This window comes from Budorcas taxicolor, chromosome 17 (assembly GCF_023091745.1).
Source record: "Budorcas taxicolor isolate Tak-1 chromosome 17, Takin1.1, whole genome shotgun sequence".
NCBI classification, from domain to species: domain Eukaryota; kingdom Metazoa; phylum Chordata; class Mammalia; order Artiodactyla; family Bovidae; genus Budorcas; species Budorcas taxicolor.
The window spans coordinates 51105843-51126023 of NC_068926.1; the positions used below are offsets into that span (position 1 = coordinate 51105843).

Sequence of the window (20181 nt, forward strand, 5' to 3'; positions counted from 1 at the left end):
CACTTTCTATATGCTGGGTATTTTTCATGTATCCATATTCAGTCCTCACTAGAGCCCTGTGAGGAATTCATTATAATCCCCATTTTTCAGAGGAAGCACAGAGAGGGTAAGGAGCATGCCCGAGGTCACACAGTTTGTTGGTAACTGACTGTGTCGGGGGTTCCCAGGACCCCTCTCAGGTTCGATGATTCACTGCGAAGACTCAGCTGTGATTTATTATATAGAAAATATTCAAAACATAACCAGCCAAGGGGACGGGCTCACAGGGTGAAGTCTTGGGGAACCAGACAGAGGCTTCTAGAGCCCTCTCTTAGGGGAGTCACACAGGACATGCTTCCTCCTCCCAGTGATGAGTTGTGATATGTGTGAAGTGTCCCCTACCAGGGATGCCCAGTAGAAACTCTTCCCAGGGGATGTTTACTGGGGGCTGGTCACATCAGCGCTTTCTGCCTGGTTCCAGACTCCTTGAAGGGAAGCAGGAGGTCAGCATAAACTGCGTTGTTTGTTAGCTGGGTACATTGCCATCCTGAATAAAACTGGCATTCTGTTTCAAAGAGGAAGAAATGGACATCAGCTAGGTCCCTGGCAGCACCCACCACATAGAAGACATGAAGTTTTCATTTAAAAAGATATTGTCGGATTGTCAGGTTGCTTCCTGTCAGGAGATACCCATTCCTCAAGACCACGCCGATCTAGTCGTTGTAGAATCACAGGTCCAGAGCTGTCTGACCTGAGGCACCCCAACAAAACTTCTCACTTGCTTCATCTCCCTTATTTCCAGACAAACTGGGAACATCCAGCCAGTGGTCCTGCCGCTAATGTGGTTTGAAGAGGTAAGGCTGCCTCCCTTTCCCTGGGTATCAGGTACCTGTGGTCATGGTGTCTGATGCCTCAGTGAGGAGCTGATGTGGGCATTTGAGGCAAGAGGCTGTGTGTGGTGGGGAGGCGGGGCTGGGTAGCTGGACTCTGTGATGCAGAACAGTCTATTAGAAATTTCGCCCTCTCCAAGCACCTCATGTCAATTATGCCAGTGGACTGAAAGGCTCACCTGAGATGAGGGAGATGAAGCTGCTTGAAATTATAAAGTCCCTGGTCAGAGTATAAAATAATATTGCTAATGCATGTGACCACTTCTCCAAAGATGAAGGGAAGTTCGTTTTTAGTGTGTCAGCTTTTTATTGAACTTCCTTTTCTCCCAGGTTTTCAAGATTCCTTCTGGCTTAGTTCATTTTAATTCATGGTGAGCTAACAGCCGGAACAGACAGCCTCCAAATGTCAAATTCGCTTCCTGTTCACATCACAGTCTGGTGGAGCGGGGAGGTGGAGCTCTGCTCCATGCAGACATTTGGGGACATCTGGGCTTCTTCCATCGTTTGGTCCTGACCTTTCGGAGATCCTCAGAATCCATTTCCATTCAGTAAATTGGCAAAGAGATGGAGAGAATCACATGGGAGCCAGGTGTGGAAATTGTAACATCCTTGTGCCCACATCCCATTGGCCAGAAGAAGTCACGTGGGTCTGTCTAGCTGCAAGGGAGTCTGGGAAATGTAGTCCTGATGTGTGGCCCTGGAGGACATAGAGGCTGGCCTAATGCTTTGGCCAGTGGACTTGGGATGGGGAAGGGGTGGAGTGGCATCTGCACCCTCGGCTCATAGTATGTGGCCCTAGTCCATCTGTTTGTCCTTCTTCCCCAGAGTGGGGCAATGGAGGGTGAGACCCTTGAGACGTTCTATACCCAGCTGGTGTTGATGCCCAAAGTGCTGAACTATGCCCAGTATGTGCTCCTTGCCCTGGGCTGCGTCCTACTGCTCATCCCCATCATCTACCAAATCCGGAGCCAAGTAAGTAGTGGTCAGAGCATGGCCTGGGCTGAGTGGTCCCTTGCTTGCCTGCTTGGGGGAAGGAGGGGCTCAAATCAGATCCCTCAACTGTCCCTTCCTGCTGTGCGCATGGACACAGCCTGCACCCTCAGCCTGCACCCACTTCGAGGAGCAGTCCTAGGTCTCTACTTGGGCTGGGGAGCCATCCATCACTGCATTCTTGCCTCTCCTGCATCTTCTGTTACCACTTCTCTGCCTGTCCTGGGAGGCTTGGGGGCCCAACTTTGGAGGAACTGCAGTGGTTTTGGATCATGAGGCCTGGGACTCGAATGGTTTGTTCAGCCAGCCAGCAGCTGCTGGCTGCCAGGTTCTGGCAGGTACAACGCATACAACAGTGAACAAGACAGTTCCTGCTGATGGGCATGCAGGGACCAGCATTCTAGTTGGAAAGACAGGTGGGAGTCGAGTAACTAAACAGAAGAGGTGATTTCACCAATGATAAAGATGATAGAGAATGTGCTGGGCTCAGGGCAGCGCTGTCCAGGACAGATACCATATGAGCCACACGTGTGATTTTAAATTTAAATGTCTAATAGCCATATTAGGTATAAGGGAATTAATTTCAATCATATCTTTTATTTAACCTGGATATATTCAAAAGATTACCATTTCAATCTGCAATCAGTATAAAAACATTAAGTACTTTTGCATTATGTTTTTGAGTGAAGTCTTTGGAATTGGTGTGTATTTGACACTTACAGCAGATCTTGACTGGGACTCACCCCATTTCAAAGCCTCCACAGCCACATTTGGCTGCTAGACTGGGCGGCGCAGTATCCAGGGAGGTTGGGGACAATGATAGCGATAACGTCAGAAGACGTTTCTCTGAAGAGGTTGAATTTAGGCTTAGATGTGAGTGCTCAGCACAGAGTCATGGAAAGACTGCTGCAGGTGGAGGGATGGCCAGTGCAGAGGCCCTGAGGCAGCAATGGGTGGGGCTGTATTGCAGGATCCTGCTGCACTAAATTGGCTGCAGGGGAGTTGGACATAGGGGTGGCAGAGGTAGGTTATGCCTGGCCCTGTAACTCGGGGTGAGCGGCTTGGAACTGATTCCAAGGGATGACTGGAAGCTTTTAACTCATTATTGACTGGGGAATTTTTACAGAAGCAAATGCCTGTAGCTGGCAATTTTTATTTTGGCCAGCCAAAAATTCATTCTGTTATTTCACTGTGTGCAGGTTATTGCATTCAGTAGTCACCCCTGACACACCTGTACAGTCTTCTCGTTTTCATGAAACGTTGTCTTCAACCCGCTCCTCTGTAGAAACAAAGGAGCATTCTCTAGCATCGTGAGTTCTGTTTTCACTTTCTGCATCAAAGTCAATCACTAAGGTTTTTTGTCTCTTTGTTGGTCTAATATTCACATTGTCTGAATCAGAACTATGTTCTGAAGAACTGTCGTCTTCTGAGACACTAGTATATATGTTGTGCAGACAGTCAGAGAAAGTATCTGCCTGAAATTCACCAAAAAATTATTCTTCACTCAAAATTTCACAATGTGTCATTTTTGGGAAAATTTTATGTTTATAATATAAACAGGATTGGAACAAAAACCTTAATGAAGCAAACCGTGAATGGTAATGACAATCATAAGGTGTATAATGAGCCCTTGATCAATTTTAAGCTCTAACAACTTCGCATGGCGTTGTTAATTGTATTAATGTGTTGTTGTTTTTTTTTAACGTGTTAATTCATTCTCTAAAAACATGTTGATATGTCTCTGGTCAATAATGGGTTTAAGGAGAGGAGTGACTGGGTCGGTTGACATGTGGCAACTATTAATAGGCCTTCCAATGAGAGAGCAGAAGCAGGGGGACCAGTGAGGAGGCTCAGGTGAGCTAGGATACTGGCTTGGACCAGAATGGGAGCAAGTATTGAGGCACAGGAGCCCTGAAGAACCAGTCCTGGGGCATCTGCCATTCAAAGTCAGGAAGAAGATCGGGGGACAACAAATACCCCCTTTCTTTTTTTTTTCTTCCTTGGTCTTTTTTTTTCCCCTGCCTTGCAGCAGGGCATGCAAGCTCTTAGTTCCCCGACCAGGGATTGAACTTCTGCCCCCTGCAGTGGAAGCACATAGTGTTAACCTCTGGACTGCCATGGAAGTCCCAAGGAAAACCCCTTCTTGATTTGGCATCATTCAGTAATTCGTTCATGGCATTAACTGACACGTTCACAGCTTATTTTGAGGGGACACTGCACAGTTTGGGAGGTACAGACCTGAATAGGATGTGAGGTCTGGAGACCAGGGGGCTTTAGGCAGGTTACTGCCATCACATGGTGACAAGGGCCCCCGGGGCAGAGGACTTGGGTGAGTAGCTAGCTGGTAGACAGCGGACACCACTCAGTGGCAGAGTCTTGCAAGGCCATATTGAATCCATGAACCAGAAACCCCCACTTTGGGCCCCCCCACTCCAAGTTTTCCTGGAGCCCTAGGCCTGGGCCTTGGAGGGGGGTTGCCCAGCTTCCCTGCTGCCCCCTCGGGCCACCTGCAACACCCGCTTTCTGGCTTTAGCTTTGGCAAACAGCCTTTGCTCTTTTGCCTTTTTCTCAGAGACAGATTGCATGCTTGCTTGCTTGTTGGTAGCTGGGGCAATGATAAACCTTTCCAGGCTCTTAACCTGGGCTTTCAGACCTTTATCACCATTTCTATTCCAAATTCCCCATCCTTTGGGGGAAAAGGTTTGCACTGGTGTGAGGGTACCAGGGCCTCTGGTGTCTTGAGCCCCCGATGAACACTGGGGACCCTGTCCTCTGTCACTGCCCCAGCCAGAGCAGAAGGGAACTCGCGATGGTGTTTGGAATGAATTATGCTGGAGGACAGAGGGGACCAGAGGCCCTAGCCCCCAGTCTGTGGATGACTCCCCAGGCCCAGCATCACCGTGGGTTTCCAGGAGTGAAGACATACACAGCCACACAGGCGGGGATGGGGGTGGGGGTGAGGTGGGTGGGTCCAGGGGAAGCAGCTGGTGAGGGACGGGGCCAGACAGCCCCCACCCCCTGTCCCCTCTGTCTCTCTCCTAACGGTCCATCAGAAGGGGAAGGGGGAGGAGACTGAGGATGCAGGATGTGAACACGTCCCTGCTTCATCCCCTCCAATCCTTGTCTCCCAAGTCCCATACGATTATTCATCGTTTCTATTAATGACGGTGAGGCTCCCTCCCCACAGGTTATACTGAGGGCCCAATCAATGAAATTTATCCCATTGTGTATTTTGGACAGAGGAGCCTGGCAGGCTACAGTCTATGAGGTTGCAAAGAGCTGGACACAGCTGAATGACAAACACGTGTATTTTTTGGTTTAGCAAGGGTTAGGCCTTTTGTGTTTTTATATATTTCCCCTGAAAAAAAAAAAAAGAATGGCACGTCGTTAAACTCAACATATTTTAATTCTCTTCAAAGACTTTTTTTCTGTTCAAGTCATTCTTGAAAAAAAATTATTTTAAACAGAAACACCTTTGTTTCTGGTCTATTTAAAATGCCATCTGCTAGCTCAGTCAGTACAGCATGAAGTTCTTCACATGCCACTTGCTCACCTCTCTGAGACTAGGCCGAGCCACCTTGCACACCATGGCCCATCGCCCCTCCTCAACTTGGCCTAAATTTTCAGGCCGAAAGACCCTTTTTAGTTTGCCCATCTGACCAAATGTGTTTCCTGAAGATGCTGGTGTATCTGTCTTCGGTGAAGGGCACTATCACTTCCCAAATCTCCCAACTGCAATCATTAACGGTGGTTGGACATGAATGTTCTGTACCCCACCCTCTGCTTTTTGAAGAACCCTGCAAATTGAAGAAACCTATAAAACCCATGTGTGTTCAGCTGCAACGGCAACTATAAATTAGCTTGGTTATCTTCTAGGAGAAATGCTATTTATTTTGGATTAGTTTTAAAAAGGGCTCAAAGGATAAGGAGGCCGTTCAGGCCTATTCTGAATTCCTGATGACATCAGCTCCCAAGGGGACTGTACTGCAAGAAGCAAGACTGTAGGTGGGTACCAGGTAATGCCCCGCCCCACCCCCCACCTCCTCCCGTAGTGAGTAGAATTCTGGCACCTTGAAACTCTTTGGATCTTATACATCTCTTCAGCCTGCACTTCACCTGTCCACAGATTGAAAATATGTACTTGTATACTTTGCTGTCTTCTTACATTCTGAGTGATCCCAGGTGTGGTAGGGGATGGAGGGCGACTAGTGGGCTGGTGTCTTATTTTCAAGGTTGTCTTAAAAAGGCAAGATTGAGGTTTAGGTCAGCTGCATCTCAGACTTCCGGTCCAATTGACTCTTCTGGGGAAGTCTGCTAAAAATGAAGATCTGAGGACATTCTTCTAAACCTCCTGAAATAGAATCATGGACGGGCCCCGGGAATGTGTTATTTTAATTCCCTGGTGACTCAGTGGTAAAGAATCCGCCTGCCAGTGCAGGAGACGTGGGTTTGATCCCTGGGTTGGCAGGATCCCCTGAAGAAGGAAATGGCATCCTGCTCCAGCATTCTTGCCTGGGGAATCCCATGGACGGAGGAGCCTAGCGGGCTACCGTCCATGGGGTCACAGAGTTGGACACGATTGAGCACACACGCACCAAGGGGATTATGAGTAGATTGGTCTATTTATTTATTTTTGGCTGCGCCCTGCGGAGTGTAGGATCTTAGTTCCCCAACCAGAAATCGAACCCACGTCCCCTGCATTGGAAGCGTGGAGTCTTAGCCACTGGACTGCCAGGGAAGTCCCTGATATAGATTCCTGAATTAAGTGAATCTGGGATGACCAAGAAAGAAACAATTTAGGCATCACGTGGGCACCCACTATATATCCAGAACTCAGTAGGATTGCCAGATTGAGCAAAAACAAACCCATAAAACTCCCAAGAAATAACAGCAGCAAAGAGATGCTCAGTTAAATGTGAATTTTAGGTAGACAGTGAATGATTTTTGCCTAAGTGTGTCCCATGCAATTGTCGGGACACGCTTATACTGAAAACCTCTTTGTTGGTTACCTGAAATTCACATTTAATGAGCTGCCCTCCCTGTATCTGACAACCTACCTGAAGGAGAAATAGGCTGGTGCCTTGTGGGTTCACCTCCCTCTGGGCTGTGTTCCTTTAGGTCTGAGGTCTTAGGAGAGCCAAGTCCAGCCAGGGGAGGTGACAGGCAGAGCTCTGAGCCCTACTGTTGGGGTTTGGGCAGCAGTGAGTCAGTCGCACTATGGTTGTGCCTCTCATCATAGCTGTTATTTTGGTTTCTGAAAAATGTGCCGCCCTCGCCAGCTTCTGGGGCTGTGCCTGCTTGGGTTTAAATAGCTTTCTTGAGAGCTAAAGCCTGAGGACGAGTCGACAGCCCTTCTCTTTGGGGCCAGTTGGCTGCTCCAGTTTGCTTCGACTGCCAGGGTTGGAGGAGGAGAGAAAACGGAACACGCCAAGTGCTGGGCGTGGGTGTGTTTGCTGGCAGGCTCTGCCAGTCCCTGCGAGGAGCAGAAGGGAGGGACAGCTGTGTCCTCAGCCAGACTCTGGGGGGCTCCTCCTGCCGATCTGGAGATAAGAGAGCCCGACCACGTCAGGGCTGAGTGTTAAGGGGGTGTCCTCCTGAGCTTGGGAGCAGGACATCCTAGCCAGAGATGGGTACCCCGCTTTCCTTCCTCTCTCCCAGAATTCCTCTGGGACGCCTTCTTAGGTACAGTTTGGCCCCTTGGATACCCCTCCCCCTTCCAGCCAAAATTCCCTTCTGCAGAAACTTGTTTGGTGTTCTGGGGGTGTAAGGGTGAGGTCTTCCTAGAAGTGGGTTATTGGCTTTTAGCACGGATAGAGCTGGTGATAGTGAGGTCTCAGCCCTGTGGCTATGCCTCCCTGGACACAGCCAGGATATCCTGCCCGCTGCTCCCTGCCCCCTCCAAAACAAAACCCCACACCAAACATTGGAGTTTCCTCTTGACTTTACCAACAGAATTCAAGCTTCAAGTTATCAGGGAAGGCTTTTTTTTTTTTTTTTTTTTAATCTTTTGGCCATACCACACAGCATGTGGGATCTTAGTTCCCTGATCAGGAATCAAACCTGCGCCCCGTACATTGGCAGCGTGGTCTTATGGACTACCAGGGAAGTCCCAGAGAAGTTTTTGATTAAAGAGGTTCTATTGCCTGCCTTCTGGAAGGCTAAGCCCAGATGAGACCCAGCCCAGATGAGACCTCTATCCCCAGTCATGTGTGCTTGGGGAAGGCAGTGTCCTGTTCGTGCTGTTTTAGGGGGCCAGGCAGGCACCTGAGAAGTTGCCAGTGGTCCAGAAGACCTAGAATCCCTTCAGGGAAGCCTCTAACCTGTTTTGAACACCTGGGGGAGATCCCATACCTTGCCTTGCACTTGGGCATGGGGTGACCTTGAGCTGCTAGCCCAGAAAGATGTCTTTATGTGAGTAAGAAAAAGACAGGCCCTCTGTGCAGACATGGCCTGCTTTAGGACTGAAGGTTTAGAACACAGAATACAACCTATGTATAGCCCCCTTGGCTGAGTGCCTTTGTGCAGTGATCAACCTGGACAACTGTACCAGGCAGCCCTGCAGAGCATGTTCCTGGATCTATCTTTCTTACCTTCTCATGAGTCTCATTATTTCCAAGTCCTCATTACTCAGTTAAAGGACAGTGTTAGGGAACAGGAGGAGGAGGAGGAATCTGTCTCAGGTTCTGGTTCCTTGAGGTTTGTTACATGTGTCTTTCTTGGAAAAGCAGTTTCCCTTTCACTTTAAAAAAAAATTTAATTGGAGGCTAATTACTTTACAGTATTGTGGTGGGTTTTGCCATACATTCACATGAATCAGCCATAGGTGTGCATGTGTTCCCCATCCTGACCCTCCGTCCTACCTCCCTCCCCATCTCATCCCTGAGGGTCATCCCAGTGCACCAGCCCCGAGCACCCTGCCTCATGCATTGAACCTGGACTGGCCATCTGTTTCACATATGGTAATATACATGTTTCAATGCTGTTCTTTCAAATCATCCCACCCTCGCCTTCTCCCACAGAGTCCAACAGTCTGTTCTTTACATCTGTGTCTCTTTTGCTGTCTCGCATATAGGGTCATCGTTACCATCTTTCTAAATTCCATATATATGCGTTAATATACTGTATTGGTGTTTTTCTTTCTGACTTACTTCACTCTGTATAATAGGCTCCAGTTTCATCCACCTCATTAGAACTGTTGAGTGAGGCTGTCTCCAGTCATAGTTCTTTGGGTCCACATTGCTGAGAATCTGCCCCCCACCCACCACCCCGACTGTCGCATGCTGCCTGTATGTGGGAGTGTGGGTCAGCAGGGGTCACTGGTCTCGCTCTGACACCGCCCCACTGCTCCTGGCTGGAATGTGGCTCAGTCTGGGTAGCCTGAAATCAGTCCCACAGGAGAGGAGCCAGGAGTTTCACCTTCCTCTTGGTCCTGCCAAGAGTGGGGTTTGATTTTTCCCCACCCTGCAGTGAGGCAGACCTCTGGGCTTTGTGAGCAAGGTCCAAGCTGGCAGGGGTTTTGGGGGTTTTCCAGCCACAGCTGCTGGGCAAGAAGGCATCTCTCTCCATTCTTCAAGGGGAATGAAGATAGAAGGCTTAGGGGGATGAAAAGTTACCCCCAGTTTTTATTATCACAGCTTACCTTAAAAAATATTTTTTGTTGGAGTATGATTGCTTTTCAATGCTGTGCCAGTATCTGCTGTACAACCAAGTGACTCATCTATATGCATGCATCTATCCTCTCCCTCTTGAGCCTCCCTCCCACACCCCCATCTCACCCGTCTAGGTCAGCACAGAGCCCGGAACTGAGCTCTCTGCATTATACAGCAGCTTCCCACTGGCTATCTGTTTTACACATGGCAGTGCCCACATGTCAGTCCTGATCTCTCAGCTCGGCCCGCCCTCCCCTTCCCCTGGGTCCGCAGGTCTGCTCCCTACATCTGCTTCTCCATTCTTGCCCTGCAAAAACGTTCATCTGTTCCATTTTTTTTCTAGATTCTACATACATGCGTTCATATGCGATATTTGTTTTTCTCACTCTGACTTACTTCACTCTGTATAACCAACTCTAGGTCCATCCATGTCTCTTTAATTTCATGAAATTTCCTTAAATTGTGAAATTAAAAAAAAAAGTAAAGCTAGATGAACTACCCTGAGCTCCCTCTCACCCAGGCTCAGCAACAGCAGTTGTTCACATCTTGTCCTAGTTCTCCTTTCCAATGTATGCCCTTTGCCCCACCCCCCAAGCCCCACAGCCCCACCCCCTATCCCGAGACAGTCATTTCTAGGAATTTGGTGCGTGCCTGTTTCCCCCCTCTAAATCTGTATCCATGAGCAACAGATCAGTGTTTGAAACATTATCTCTGGAGGACATGCTGTATTAATCACTCTGCAGCTGGTTTTCCCTTTCTCGATTTTCTGTTTGGGACAGCTGTGTATGTTGACTACCACCTTGCGACTCTTATGTTTTCGATGCATTAGGATATCAGTGGACGTTTAGGCGGTTTCCAATTTTCCTGTGTCGACAGTATTGCTTGTATAAGCCCTGAACATCTTGTTCTGCCCTTCTCTCTGGATTAGGCGAGTCCCTTTGGACCTCAGTTTCTCCATCTCTAAAATGGGGTGAGAGCAGGGTGGGATGGTGTTTCATGAGATGGGGAGACCCTTACAGTTGCGGCCCAGGAGTCTGTAGGTCACTCCAGTCTTTTCTCATCTCAGGCTTGATTGGTGGGGGCTGCTGATGGGGACTCCCAGGGGGGTTTCCATGCTGGTGGAGGATGTGCAGGGGCGGGGTGGGGTGTGGGCGGGGCTTGGTGGCCAGCCTTAGTGATGCAGCGCCCCCTGCCTTTTCTCCACAGGGTTCCAAAGATGCCATCAGCCAGCCCAGTCTGGCTGCTCGGCCAGCCCAGCTTCCCAGCCCCTACACACCGCTTCTTCAGGACTCGCTCAGTGGACAGCCCACCAGTCCCAAAGTCTGAGCCCCCCACCTCCTGCACATTCCACGCGCACACACACACACATACACACGCATGCCCCTGGCACGTGTCCACAGGTGTGTGCAGACACTCAGGGATGGAGCCGCTGCTGAGAGACTTGGGGTAAAGACTGGTCAACAAGGACTCTTCTGGAAACGTCTCTCCAAGTAATCCACAGGCCTGACCATAGGTGCTATGGGCACGGGGTCCCCTAGCCCAGGCTCTTAATGACTCACGTCACTTCTCCCCAGCGGCCCGCTCCATCTGTCTTGAAACACTGCAGCCCCTTCCTGGTGGCTCATCCAGGCAGGACAGGGCGTTTACCCTGAGAGGCCGCCACTGTCCCCAGATCCAGCCTAGGAGTGCTGACTTCTTGTGCCCGAACCTGGTGGGCAAGGTTTTGTGGTTCAGCAATCCAGCCCGGACTAGAGCTGTAGCCACTGGACACCCATCTGGGCCTCAGAAACGGAGATGCATCCTAAACCCCCTGCAGGATCATGGGTTTGGGTGTCCGGGTCCCTTCCCTCCAGCCTAAACTGACATCATCCTGTATACTGAGCCGGTGACTTCCTGGCAGGGGTGGCGGGAGGCTGTGCCCTGAGCTGCCCCCCACCAAGGTCTGCAGCTCCCAGGTGCCAGAGCAGGGGTAGAGAGGCTCCGTCTGGGACGTCAGCCTGGGTGTCTGGTCAGGAGACCCGCCCGTCTGGGACTCCTGGTCTCTGGGACAAGCCTCTGTCTCTTTTCTACTGGAAGAAAAACTGAATATCATCTTTTAAAAATAATTCACAATGGAAGTAATAAACCTTTTTTAAAAGTGATCGCCTGAGTCTGTAACAGCCTGTTTGTGGGAGCCTGGGTTGGGGGTGGGCTGTGGTTCCATGGGAAGTTCTAGGCTCCTCTTGAGTGCTAAGTCACTTCAGTTGTGTCTGACTCTCTGAGATCCTATGGACTGTGGCCTGCCAGGCTCCTCTGGTCCATGGGGCTTCCCAGGCAAGAATACTGGAGCGGCTTGCCATTTCCTCCTCCAGGAGATCTTCCCAACCAAGGGATCAAACCTGCATCTTTTGCATCCCCTGCTCTGGCAGGCGGGTTCTTTGCCACTAGCGCCAGCTGGGAAGCCCCAGGCTCTTTTTAGCTAGCATCTCATTTCTGGTTGCTGCCATGAGTGTCTCTCAGAGACTGGGCTGCAGGCCTGCCTCTCCACTGTTTCAAGAATTCCAACTTGGGTATATTTAACATTTTATATGAATTCTGCCTGAATTCAGTTCTCTTAAGAAAGAATAGCATCCATGTGAACCATTATCCCCACCCCGCCTTTTGACCCACCTTTTGATTTTTGAGTAGAATTCCCTGATAGGTACATATCACAGGTTTCCAACCATGTGTGAGTTGAAGGACATTTCACATGTGTCCAGTTTTTAGAAAGCCACTACAAACATGAATATACAGGTTTTTGTGTGAACATATATTTTTTCTTTTCCTTCTTTTTTTTTTTTTTCTCTTGGGATCTTAGTTCCCCAACCAGGGACTGAACCGGGGCCCACGGCAGTGGAAGCACAGAGTCCTAACTACTGGCTCACCCGGGAATCCCCGATTTTCATTTCTCTTAAGGAAAATACATAGGAGTGAGAATGCTAGGCCATATGTTAACACATAACATAAGTGTGTGTGTAACCTTGTTCACAGTAGCCGCCCCATTCTACATTCCCACCATCCAGGTATACCTTGGTACTTTCAGGTTTTTAAAAAATTGTTATCACTTGTAGTGGTATCCCATTTTTGTGTGTTTTTTATTTGCATGGAAGTACATTTGCTAATGAGATGGTGGTTTCCTCTTCTCTCTCAGCTAATTTATGTATCCGTGAATGACTGTGACTGCCAGAATGGGACCGATTTTAACATCAATCCTAGTCTTGTTTTGCATAAGTGCAGAGAAGCCTTGTTTACATGAATAAATAGCTGGAAGTCGAAGGAATATTCTGATAGCAGAGTCACTCAGTTCTTTTATTTAAATTTTTTTTTTTAGTTTTAAAAGATGAGGGTATTTTTATTTGAGATTGGAGCATAGTTGGTTAGCAATGTTGTTAGTTTCAGGTGTACAGCAAAGTGATTCAGTTATACACACGCATACATGCACTTTCTTTCCAAATTATTTTTCCATGTAGATCATTAAGAGTATAGAGCAGAGTTCCTCATGCTATACCGGAGGCCCTTCACTCAATTTTTAGACTGCTGAGTAATGGGCAAACATCGGGTGGTGATCTATCATCAAAAAAGTATTTTTACTGATCTATCAACTGACACCTCCATCTGACCTTTCTTCACATTCATAGAAGGCTACAAAGTGGAAACCACCGACTTGCAAAAGGATTACACAGTGTTTTAGATCAGTTCTCGAAACCAGTATTTGAGAGTATCCCTCTGGGGGGGGGCTGAATGGCCGAGAAGGGCTGCACCTGCCTGCTTCAGAGTGAGGGGCTTGTGAGGGGGCCCAGGGAAGAGAGCTTGCTGCCTGCTTTTGGGGAGACTCACAGGTGACAAGTGTTCCTCAGCTTGAGTTTGAGGACCACTGAGAAGACTGCTGACTTCCCCGTGTCCAAGCCTCATCACAGACACTTGCAACTTTTGCATTTAGCCCTGCCTGCTCAGGAAGGAAAAAAGAGACAGTCTCTACAAACCATTCTGCTGTGTGTGTGTGTCTCCCCAAGTGATCACAGGATGGAAGAATTAAGCCTCCAGGCATATCATTATGTCATTATGTAGAAACATCTTGCTTCTGAATATCTTGGTAAAGTTCAAGCTAATTTGTGTTCTTGGTACTAGCTTGGTCCTTAAACCCCGCCACTGACTTCATTGAGGGTTGAGAGGAATTGCCCTCTGGCCTCACAGGGGAAGGATGGGCTTCGAGGCCACCTTAAGAGACATGGCATCAGGCTTTAACATGGCCAGGGCCTCGAGAGTTCTTGGAATACTTTTGACTCAGGCTTTATTCCTATCCTCTCACTTTACACTGCAACCCCGCCTACGATGTGACTTGGCTAACAATATTTTTCTTCAATTTGATCCACTTTTTTGACTTAGAAGAAATTTTCTTTAAAAAAACTTGTTTTTTTTTTAAAAACAGTTTTATCTGAACTTGTGGGTCCAACAGGCAAGTTAAATTTTTCTTGCTGTTGTTGTTGTTAGTAGCTTAGTTGTGTCCAACCCTTTGCGAGCCCATGCACCTTAGCCCACCAGGCTCCTTGTCTGTGGAATTCTCCAGGCAAGAGTACTGGAGTTAGGTTGCCATTCCCTTCTCCAGGGGAGCTTCTGACCCAGGGATCGAACCTGGGTCCCCTGCATTGCAGGCCGATTCTTCACTTTCTGAGCCACCAACAAAGACATAACTGCGTGGAATCTAAAAAATAAAGCAAACTAGTGAATATAACAAAAAAGAAACAGACTCTTAGATGTGGAGAACAAGCCAGTGGCTACCAGTGGGGAAAGGGAAGTGGGGGAGGGACATGATAGGGTTAGGGAACTAAGAGGCACAAACTATTATGTATTAAAAAAACTAGCTGCAACGATATACTGTACATATAGCCAATATTTGATAATAACTATAAATGGAATATAACCTTTAAAAATTGTGAACCACTATGTTGTACACCTAAAGCTTACATAATATTGTACATCAATGGTACCACAATCAAAAAGGAAAAAATATTTTAAAATACTTGACTATTAAAGCTTAGAGGTGTTCATCCAGGTACCACCAGACCTGCCTAATCCCAGAACTCTGTACTGTGCCTCATTGTGCCCTCCCCTTCCTCCTCTTACCACTCTGCCTGAGGAATAAGCGTCTGGCTCAGTCCTGGCCATCATCACTCAACTCCAGCCATGCCCCCTCTTCCAGGAAGCCTGCCTGATCTTTTCTGCTCACTCAGCTCCCCCCAACCTCCACCCCACAAGTCCCTGCTTGGGATTCCTGGGTTGCTGTGTCTGTACCTTAGAAGATACTAGAATGTTCTAGAATACTGGAAGCCCTAACCCCAGTTACTGGAGTCCCTAAACCCCGAGAGTCTGTAATGTAAGCCCTGCCGCCTCACCAGAAACCAGTTTTAACCAAGATGGTTGCTCACATTCCCATGTATTCCTTTGCTCATTCAGATGGTCACTCTTTCAACCAATATTTATGGAGTGTTTGCTACACACTGAGAATGAAGCTATTAGGGTGGTTTTCCTAGTATTAAAGAAGAAGAATACCTGCTTGGCAAAGTCAGTGCGGAGCTCAAAAAAGTGGGCAGACCCGATTGGTGGGTTCAGGGCTGGGGACCCTGGGTTCAACCCTCCAGTTCCAGGGCTGTCCTAATTGGTATCCCTGGGGTCTCTCGCCTGGAGGAGGCTCTGGCAGCCTGGTCCATCTGGTTCCCACGCTTGTCCTGTGCGGTCCCTTCCTCCAGCAGGTCCCTGAGAGGTCCTCCTGCAATGTAAACTATCACCACGCTCATCTTTTGTTTAAATCCTTATTCGATTTTTCCCCACCTGGAGGGTCAATCCCCTTCTGGCCGGCTGATGGGAAAATCCTTCCCCTTTTCAGGCTGCGATGCTGGGCTTCTGGGCAATTACAGATTTGGCCACTGGAGGGCGAGCTGCGCACACAGGTTGTTAGGAGGTCTGGGTTCTCGTTCTCAGAGGTCCTCATTCTCAGAGGTGCTGAGATCACCTCTTAAATTCCTTAAATTGAAAGTGGGGAAACGCGGGGGTCACAGCCTGGCTTCAGGAACTTGCAACCTCCAGAAATTTCATTTTATGCCTCAGTTTCAGTCGCTCAGTCGTGTCCGACTCTTTGTGACCCCATGGTCTGCAGCATGCCAGGCTTCCCTGTCCATCACCAGCTCCTGGAGCTTGCTCAAACTCATGTCCATGGAGTCGGTGATGCCGTACAACCGTCTCATCCTCTGTCGTTCCCTTCTCTTCCTGCCTTCAATCTTTCCCAGCATCAGGGTCTTTTCCAGTGAGTCAGTTCTTTGCATCAGGTGGTCAAAGTATTGGAGTTTCAGCTTCAGCATCAGTCCTTCCAATGACTATTCAGGACTGATTTCCTTTAGGATTGACTGGTTGGATCTCCTTGCAGTCCAAGGGACTCTCGAGAGTCTTCTCCAACACCACAGTTCAAAAGCATCAGTCCGTTAGCACTCAGCCTTCTTTATGGTCCAACTCTCACAGCCATACAAGACCACTGGAGAAACCAGAGCTTTGACTAGACATCTGCACATTTTCTGGGAAGCGTTTCCTTAATATTCTTCAGATTTTCAAAGGGGTCTTGACCTCCAAGGTTCCTCTGAGCAAGAGTGAGACTCCAATAAAACTAGGTTCATGGCATATTGATGCTTCCTTAACATGAAAAGGAAAGGGCTCTGATCTTGGAGGCAGGTCACCTGCACACGAGTCCTGTTGTGCCAGTTGCTGGGCAGCCTTGGAGAACTCTGTAACCTCTCTGAACATTGAGTTTCCTGCCCTTGGGAGTGAAGATTGTTGCTCTGTGAATTCCTGAGAAGCCTTATGAAGGTGGAATAGAAATGAATATGTGAACATACAGGGTCCAGGACTATTGTGAAAGATCTCAGATACTGAGCCTCCAGCAAGCATTTATTAGATACCTACTGTGTGCAGAGGACTGGGTGGGGCACTGAGAGGGAGTCTCTCTCAAAGGGCTGTGTAGATGCGCACATTCATTCAGCTAATATTTTCTGGGTGCCAATTGTGTGTCAGATGCTTGAGAACACACATTGGGAGTTGTCTTGGTTGGAGATGCTGACACAGAGACTCCTGGCCAAGGGGTGTCCCAGAAGGGCAAACTGGGGTCCAGCAGCCAGAGAGGGTAGTTTTTCAAGGAAGACCAGCAGGCACTGGGCTTTGGGGGGAAAGTACCCAGAAACCAGAGGAAACACCGAAACAGTCAAAAGGGATCTGTTTGGATCTGTGAGAGTACTGGTGTTCTCTGCCTCAGAAACACAGTGGTTGGGGGCTTCCCTAGTGGTAAACAGATAAGAATCCACCTGCCAATGCAGGGGACACAGGTTTGATACCTGGTCGGGGAAGATTCCACCTGCTGTGGGGCAACTAAGCACAAGCACCACAACTACTGAGTTCCTGCACTCTAGAGCCTGTGCTCTGCAGAGAGAAGCCCCTGCTCGCCTGCGACTAGAGAAAGCCAGCAAGGAAGACCCAGGGCAACCACACATTTTATGTGTGTGTGTGTGTGTGTGTGTGTGTGTGTGTGTGTGTGTGTGTAGTGGTGGACAAAGCAGGAGAGGTCCCTGCCCTTGTGGGTTTATATTCTAGTGGGGGCGACAGTGAACAAGTGAGTAAGATAACACGAGACAGTGATAGGTGCCGGGGAAGAAGTGAAACAGGTGACATGAGGAGAGGAAGAGTTTCGTGTGTGTGTGGTGGGGGGCGGGGGGGGCAGGAGTGCTACTTAGATTAGAAGGGTGCTACTTCGATGTGCTCTGAGAAGGGCCATTTATGCTGTTTCCCAAAGGATCTGAAGGGATCAGGAAAAGAGCCCTTTAAGAACCGAGAACTGCACGTGCAAAGGTCCTGAGGTAGCAGCGTGCAGACAGGAAATGAGCGGGGCGTGGCGGGAGTGTACTCAACACAGAGGCAGAGGGGGTTGTAGAATTGGGCAGGGGCTGAATCCGGCAGGGCCCTGGAGTTTGGATTTTAAGTATAGTGGGAGTCATCGGAGCGTTTTAAGCTGGGCAGCAAGGTGATCGCTGATTGGCTGTGTGGGGAATTACGGTGGGGGCACAGGTGGGTGAAGAGACAGGTGGCAGGAAGCACGCTACAGTTTATAAAACCTCCCTTGTCGCCCTGCCCTTGCCATGGAACCCTCAGAGCGCTCGTGGAATGGCCGGGGCAGGAGAATCAGGCCGGATTTACCAGTGGGGAAACTGAAACACATTCCTTACTTCTCCGTCTTTTCTGCTTGCTGGGTGATCCCTTGAGGGGAGGCCGTCCGCCTTTGGCTTTTCACCCTCAAGGCCTTGCCCTTTGCAGTTTGATTCTTTTTCTGTATGTAAGCATTTGATCACGCTCTGCCTCCCTTCTTAGACTCTAAGCTCCTGAGGGCATGTACTGGGTCTGTAGGGGGTACCAGCTGTATCCCTGGAGCCTGGCACAGTGCCTGGCAGGAAAGTGGGTGCGCAAAGGCTTTGTGGAATAAATGAACGAATGACGGGGGAGTGGTGAACGTAAGAGATGTGATTGAGGGAGGGCAGTGTGCAGAGCACGCCCAGCTGCCTCGCTCTGCACCCCTGCCTTCTCTCTCCCATCCCCACCTTGTGTTCAAGACCCAGAGCCCGCCCAGGGCCCCGCCAGATGCTGGAAGTGCAGACCTTGGCCACCAGGGGGCGCCGTGGGCCCACCGTCTGAAGGGCAGCTCTTGGTTATGTATTCAAAAACCTGGGGGCCTGAGCCACGTCTATTTCTTTTTTGTTTTCATTCAAGAGTGGAAAAAAAAAAAAGAAGAAGAAAGATCGACAGATCAGCGCTGCATAACCTGTGCTCCTTGTGTTTCTCCATTGTACATATTAAGAGTTTCTACACATAAAAAATGCTCTGCAGTATTCTCGTGTGAAGTTACAGGGTCTGTAAAGTTATTAATTAGCAATGTCCGCAGAGGGCCGGATTGGCTGACGGGTAATAACTATGATTCTTTCAGTCTGGGTGGCCGGCTCCCAGGACAGTGCCTTCAACCTGGTCTGGAGAGTGGCTCCTGGTGGCTCCAGGCCTCGTGGCTGACACTGCGCCCTGCCCCCACCCAGAGATGGGCCTCAGCCTCATCCAAGTCGCAGATGCTGGGGACTCTTGGCCCAGAGCCGGGCTCTGGTGGACTGGTTTCCTCTCCTACAACAGGTTGCTGCCAACATTAACTGAATGCTTCCTATGTGCCATGCACTGCTTTAAACTCTTCATATGAGGGCGTCTCATTTTCCTCATAACCCAGGCGAATGTTCTTATCATCACCATCTTTTTACAGATGAAGAGACAGGTGCAGAGAGGACAGGTAAACACCCAAGGTCTTATGGCTGCTAAGTGTCAGAGTTCAGATTTTAGGCTGAGCAGCTGGGTCCGGGGCACGCGTGCTCATCTGTCACCCAGCGCATCTCCTCGTGGTCCAGTTAACCAGGACTCATGACTGTTGTTTGTCAGAGACTCCTGCTCTCTCTTTTTTAATTAAAAAAAAAAAAAAAAAATATATATATATATATATATATATATATATATATATATATATATATATATATTTGGCGGTACCATGTAGCATGCATCTTAGTTCTCTGAGCAGGGATCAAACCTGGGAACCCTGCATTGGAAGATCAGAGTCTTAATCACTGGACCACCAGGAAAATACTGCCCCCTCTACACCCCACCTTTAAAGGTATGAAAGTAAACTGAAAGTGTTAGTCCCTCAGTTGGGTCCAACTCTTTGCGACCCCATGGACTGTAGCCTGCCAGGCTCCTCTGTCTATGGAATCCTCCAGGCAAGAATACTGAAGTGGGTAGCCGTTCCCTTCTCCAGAGGATCTTCCTGATCCAGTAATTGACTCCAGGTGTCCAACATTGTGGGCAGATTATTTACCATCTGAGCCACCAGGGAAGCCCCTTTTAAAGGTATGTGCATCTTTATTTATTTATTTTTTTTTCGGTTGCACTGTGTGACATGTGGAACTTCCCTGAGCAGGGATTGAACCTGGGTCCCCTACATTGGAAGTGTGTAGTCTTAACCATTGGACCATCAGGGAAGTCCAGAGACTCCTGCTGTCTTGTATCCTTTCTGGAAATCATGCTGGGGAAACCAGCTTTGAGGAACGTCATTTTCAAGCAAATATACAGACGGGTCCTGATTCTGGAGCATCTGAGATCGAAAAGTTTGTTTACTCCCAACTCAATCCCGGCTGCATCCAGAAAGAGGTCCCGCACACCAAAACGTGCTGTGCGATGCCAGAAACGCCCTTAGCGGGGGTACATCTAGGCTCGTTCCAGAGAGGTCCAGAACGGGAGGGAAGGAGAAGAGTAAGAATAAGCACTGCTAAAAATAGTGCTTGGCTCTCTCACACCCACAACAAGACTGCAAAGGGAGGGCAGAGGAGACTGGAGGAAGCCGCCCAGGACTTTTGCCAGAGGGAGGGCTAAGGGCCACTGCTTCGGTGGGGGCTGTTTCTCAGACTGTTCTCTCCCAGGGCTCGGGTGCCAGCTTCTGAGGGTTCCAGGCCTGGCATGCCTCTCCAGAGGGTGAAGGCCAAGTGGCCGTGTCTTGGAGTCTGGAGTCGTGAATGTTCCCAGATCTCACAGGCACTTTG

The 20181-nt window shown here is 49.0% G+C and overlaps 1 protein-coding gene and 1 non-coding gene across 5 annotated transcripts in view; one reads left to right on the top strand and one right to left on the bottom strand.

Annotated features, from left to right (window-relative positions):
• The window catches only part of SCARB1 (scavenger receptor class B member 1), a 93279-nt gene extending 81723 nt beyond the window's left edge, over window positions 1–11556 (top strand). For 3 of the 4 annotated variants that reach the window (XM_052654585.1, XM_052654590.1, XM_052654587.1), the window contains exons 10-13: window positions 782–833; window positions 1695–1841; window positions 5736–5864; window positions 10715–11556. In XM_052654585.1, coding sequence (XP_052510545.1) covers window positions 782–833; window positions 1695–1841; window positions 5736–5864 — 328 coding nt within the window. In that variant the 3' untranslated portion in view covers window positions 10715–11556. The remainder of the gene's footprint in view (window positions 1–781; window positions 834–1694; window positions 1842–5735; window positions 5865–10714) is intronic. The other variant, XM_052654586.1, reaches the window with a different exon arrangement.
• Window positions 11557–19550: 7994 nt separating this feature from the next.
• TRNAG-UCC (transfer RNA glycine (anticodon UCC)) lies at window positions 19551–19623 on the bottom strand. The gene has a single exon. It is a non-coding gene; the product is annotated as a tRNA-Gly (tRNA).
• Between the last annotated feature and the right edge of the window lie 558 nt (window positions 19624–20181).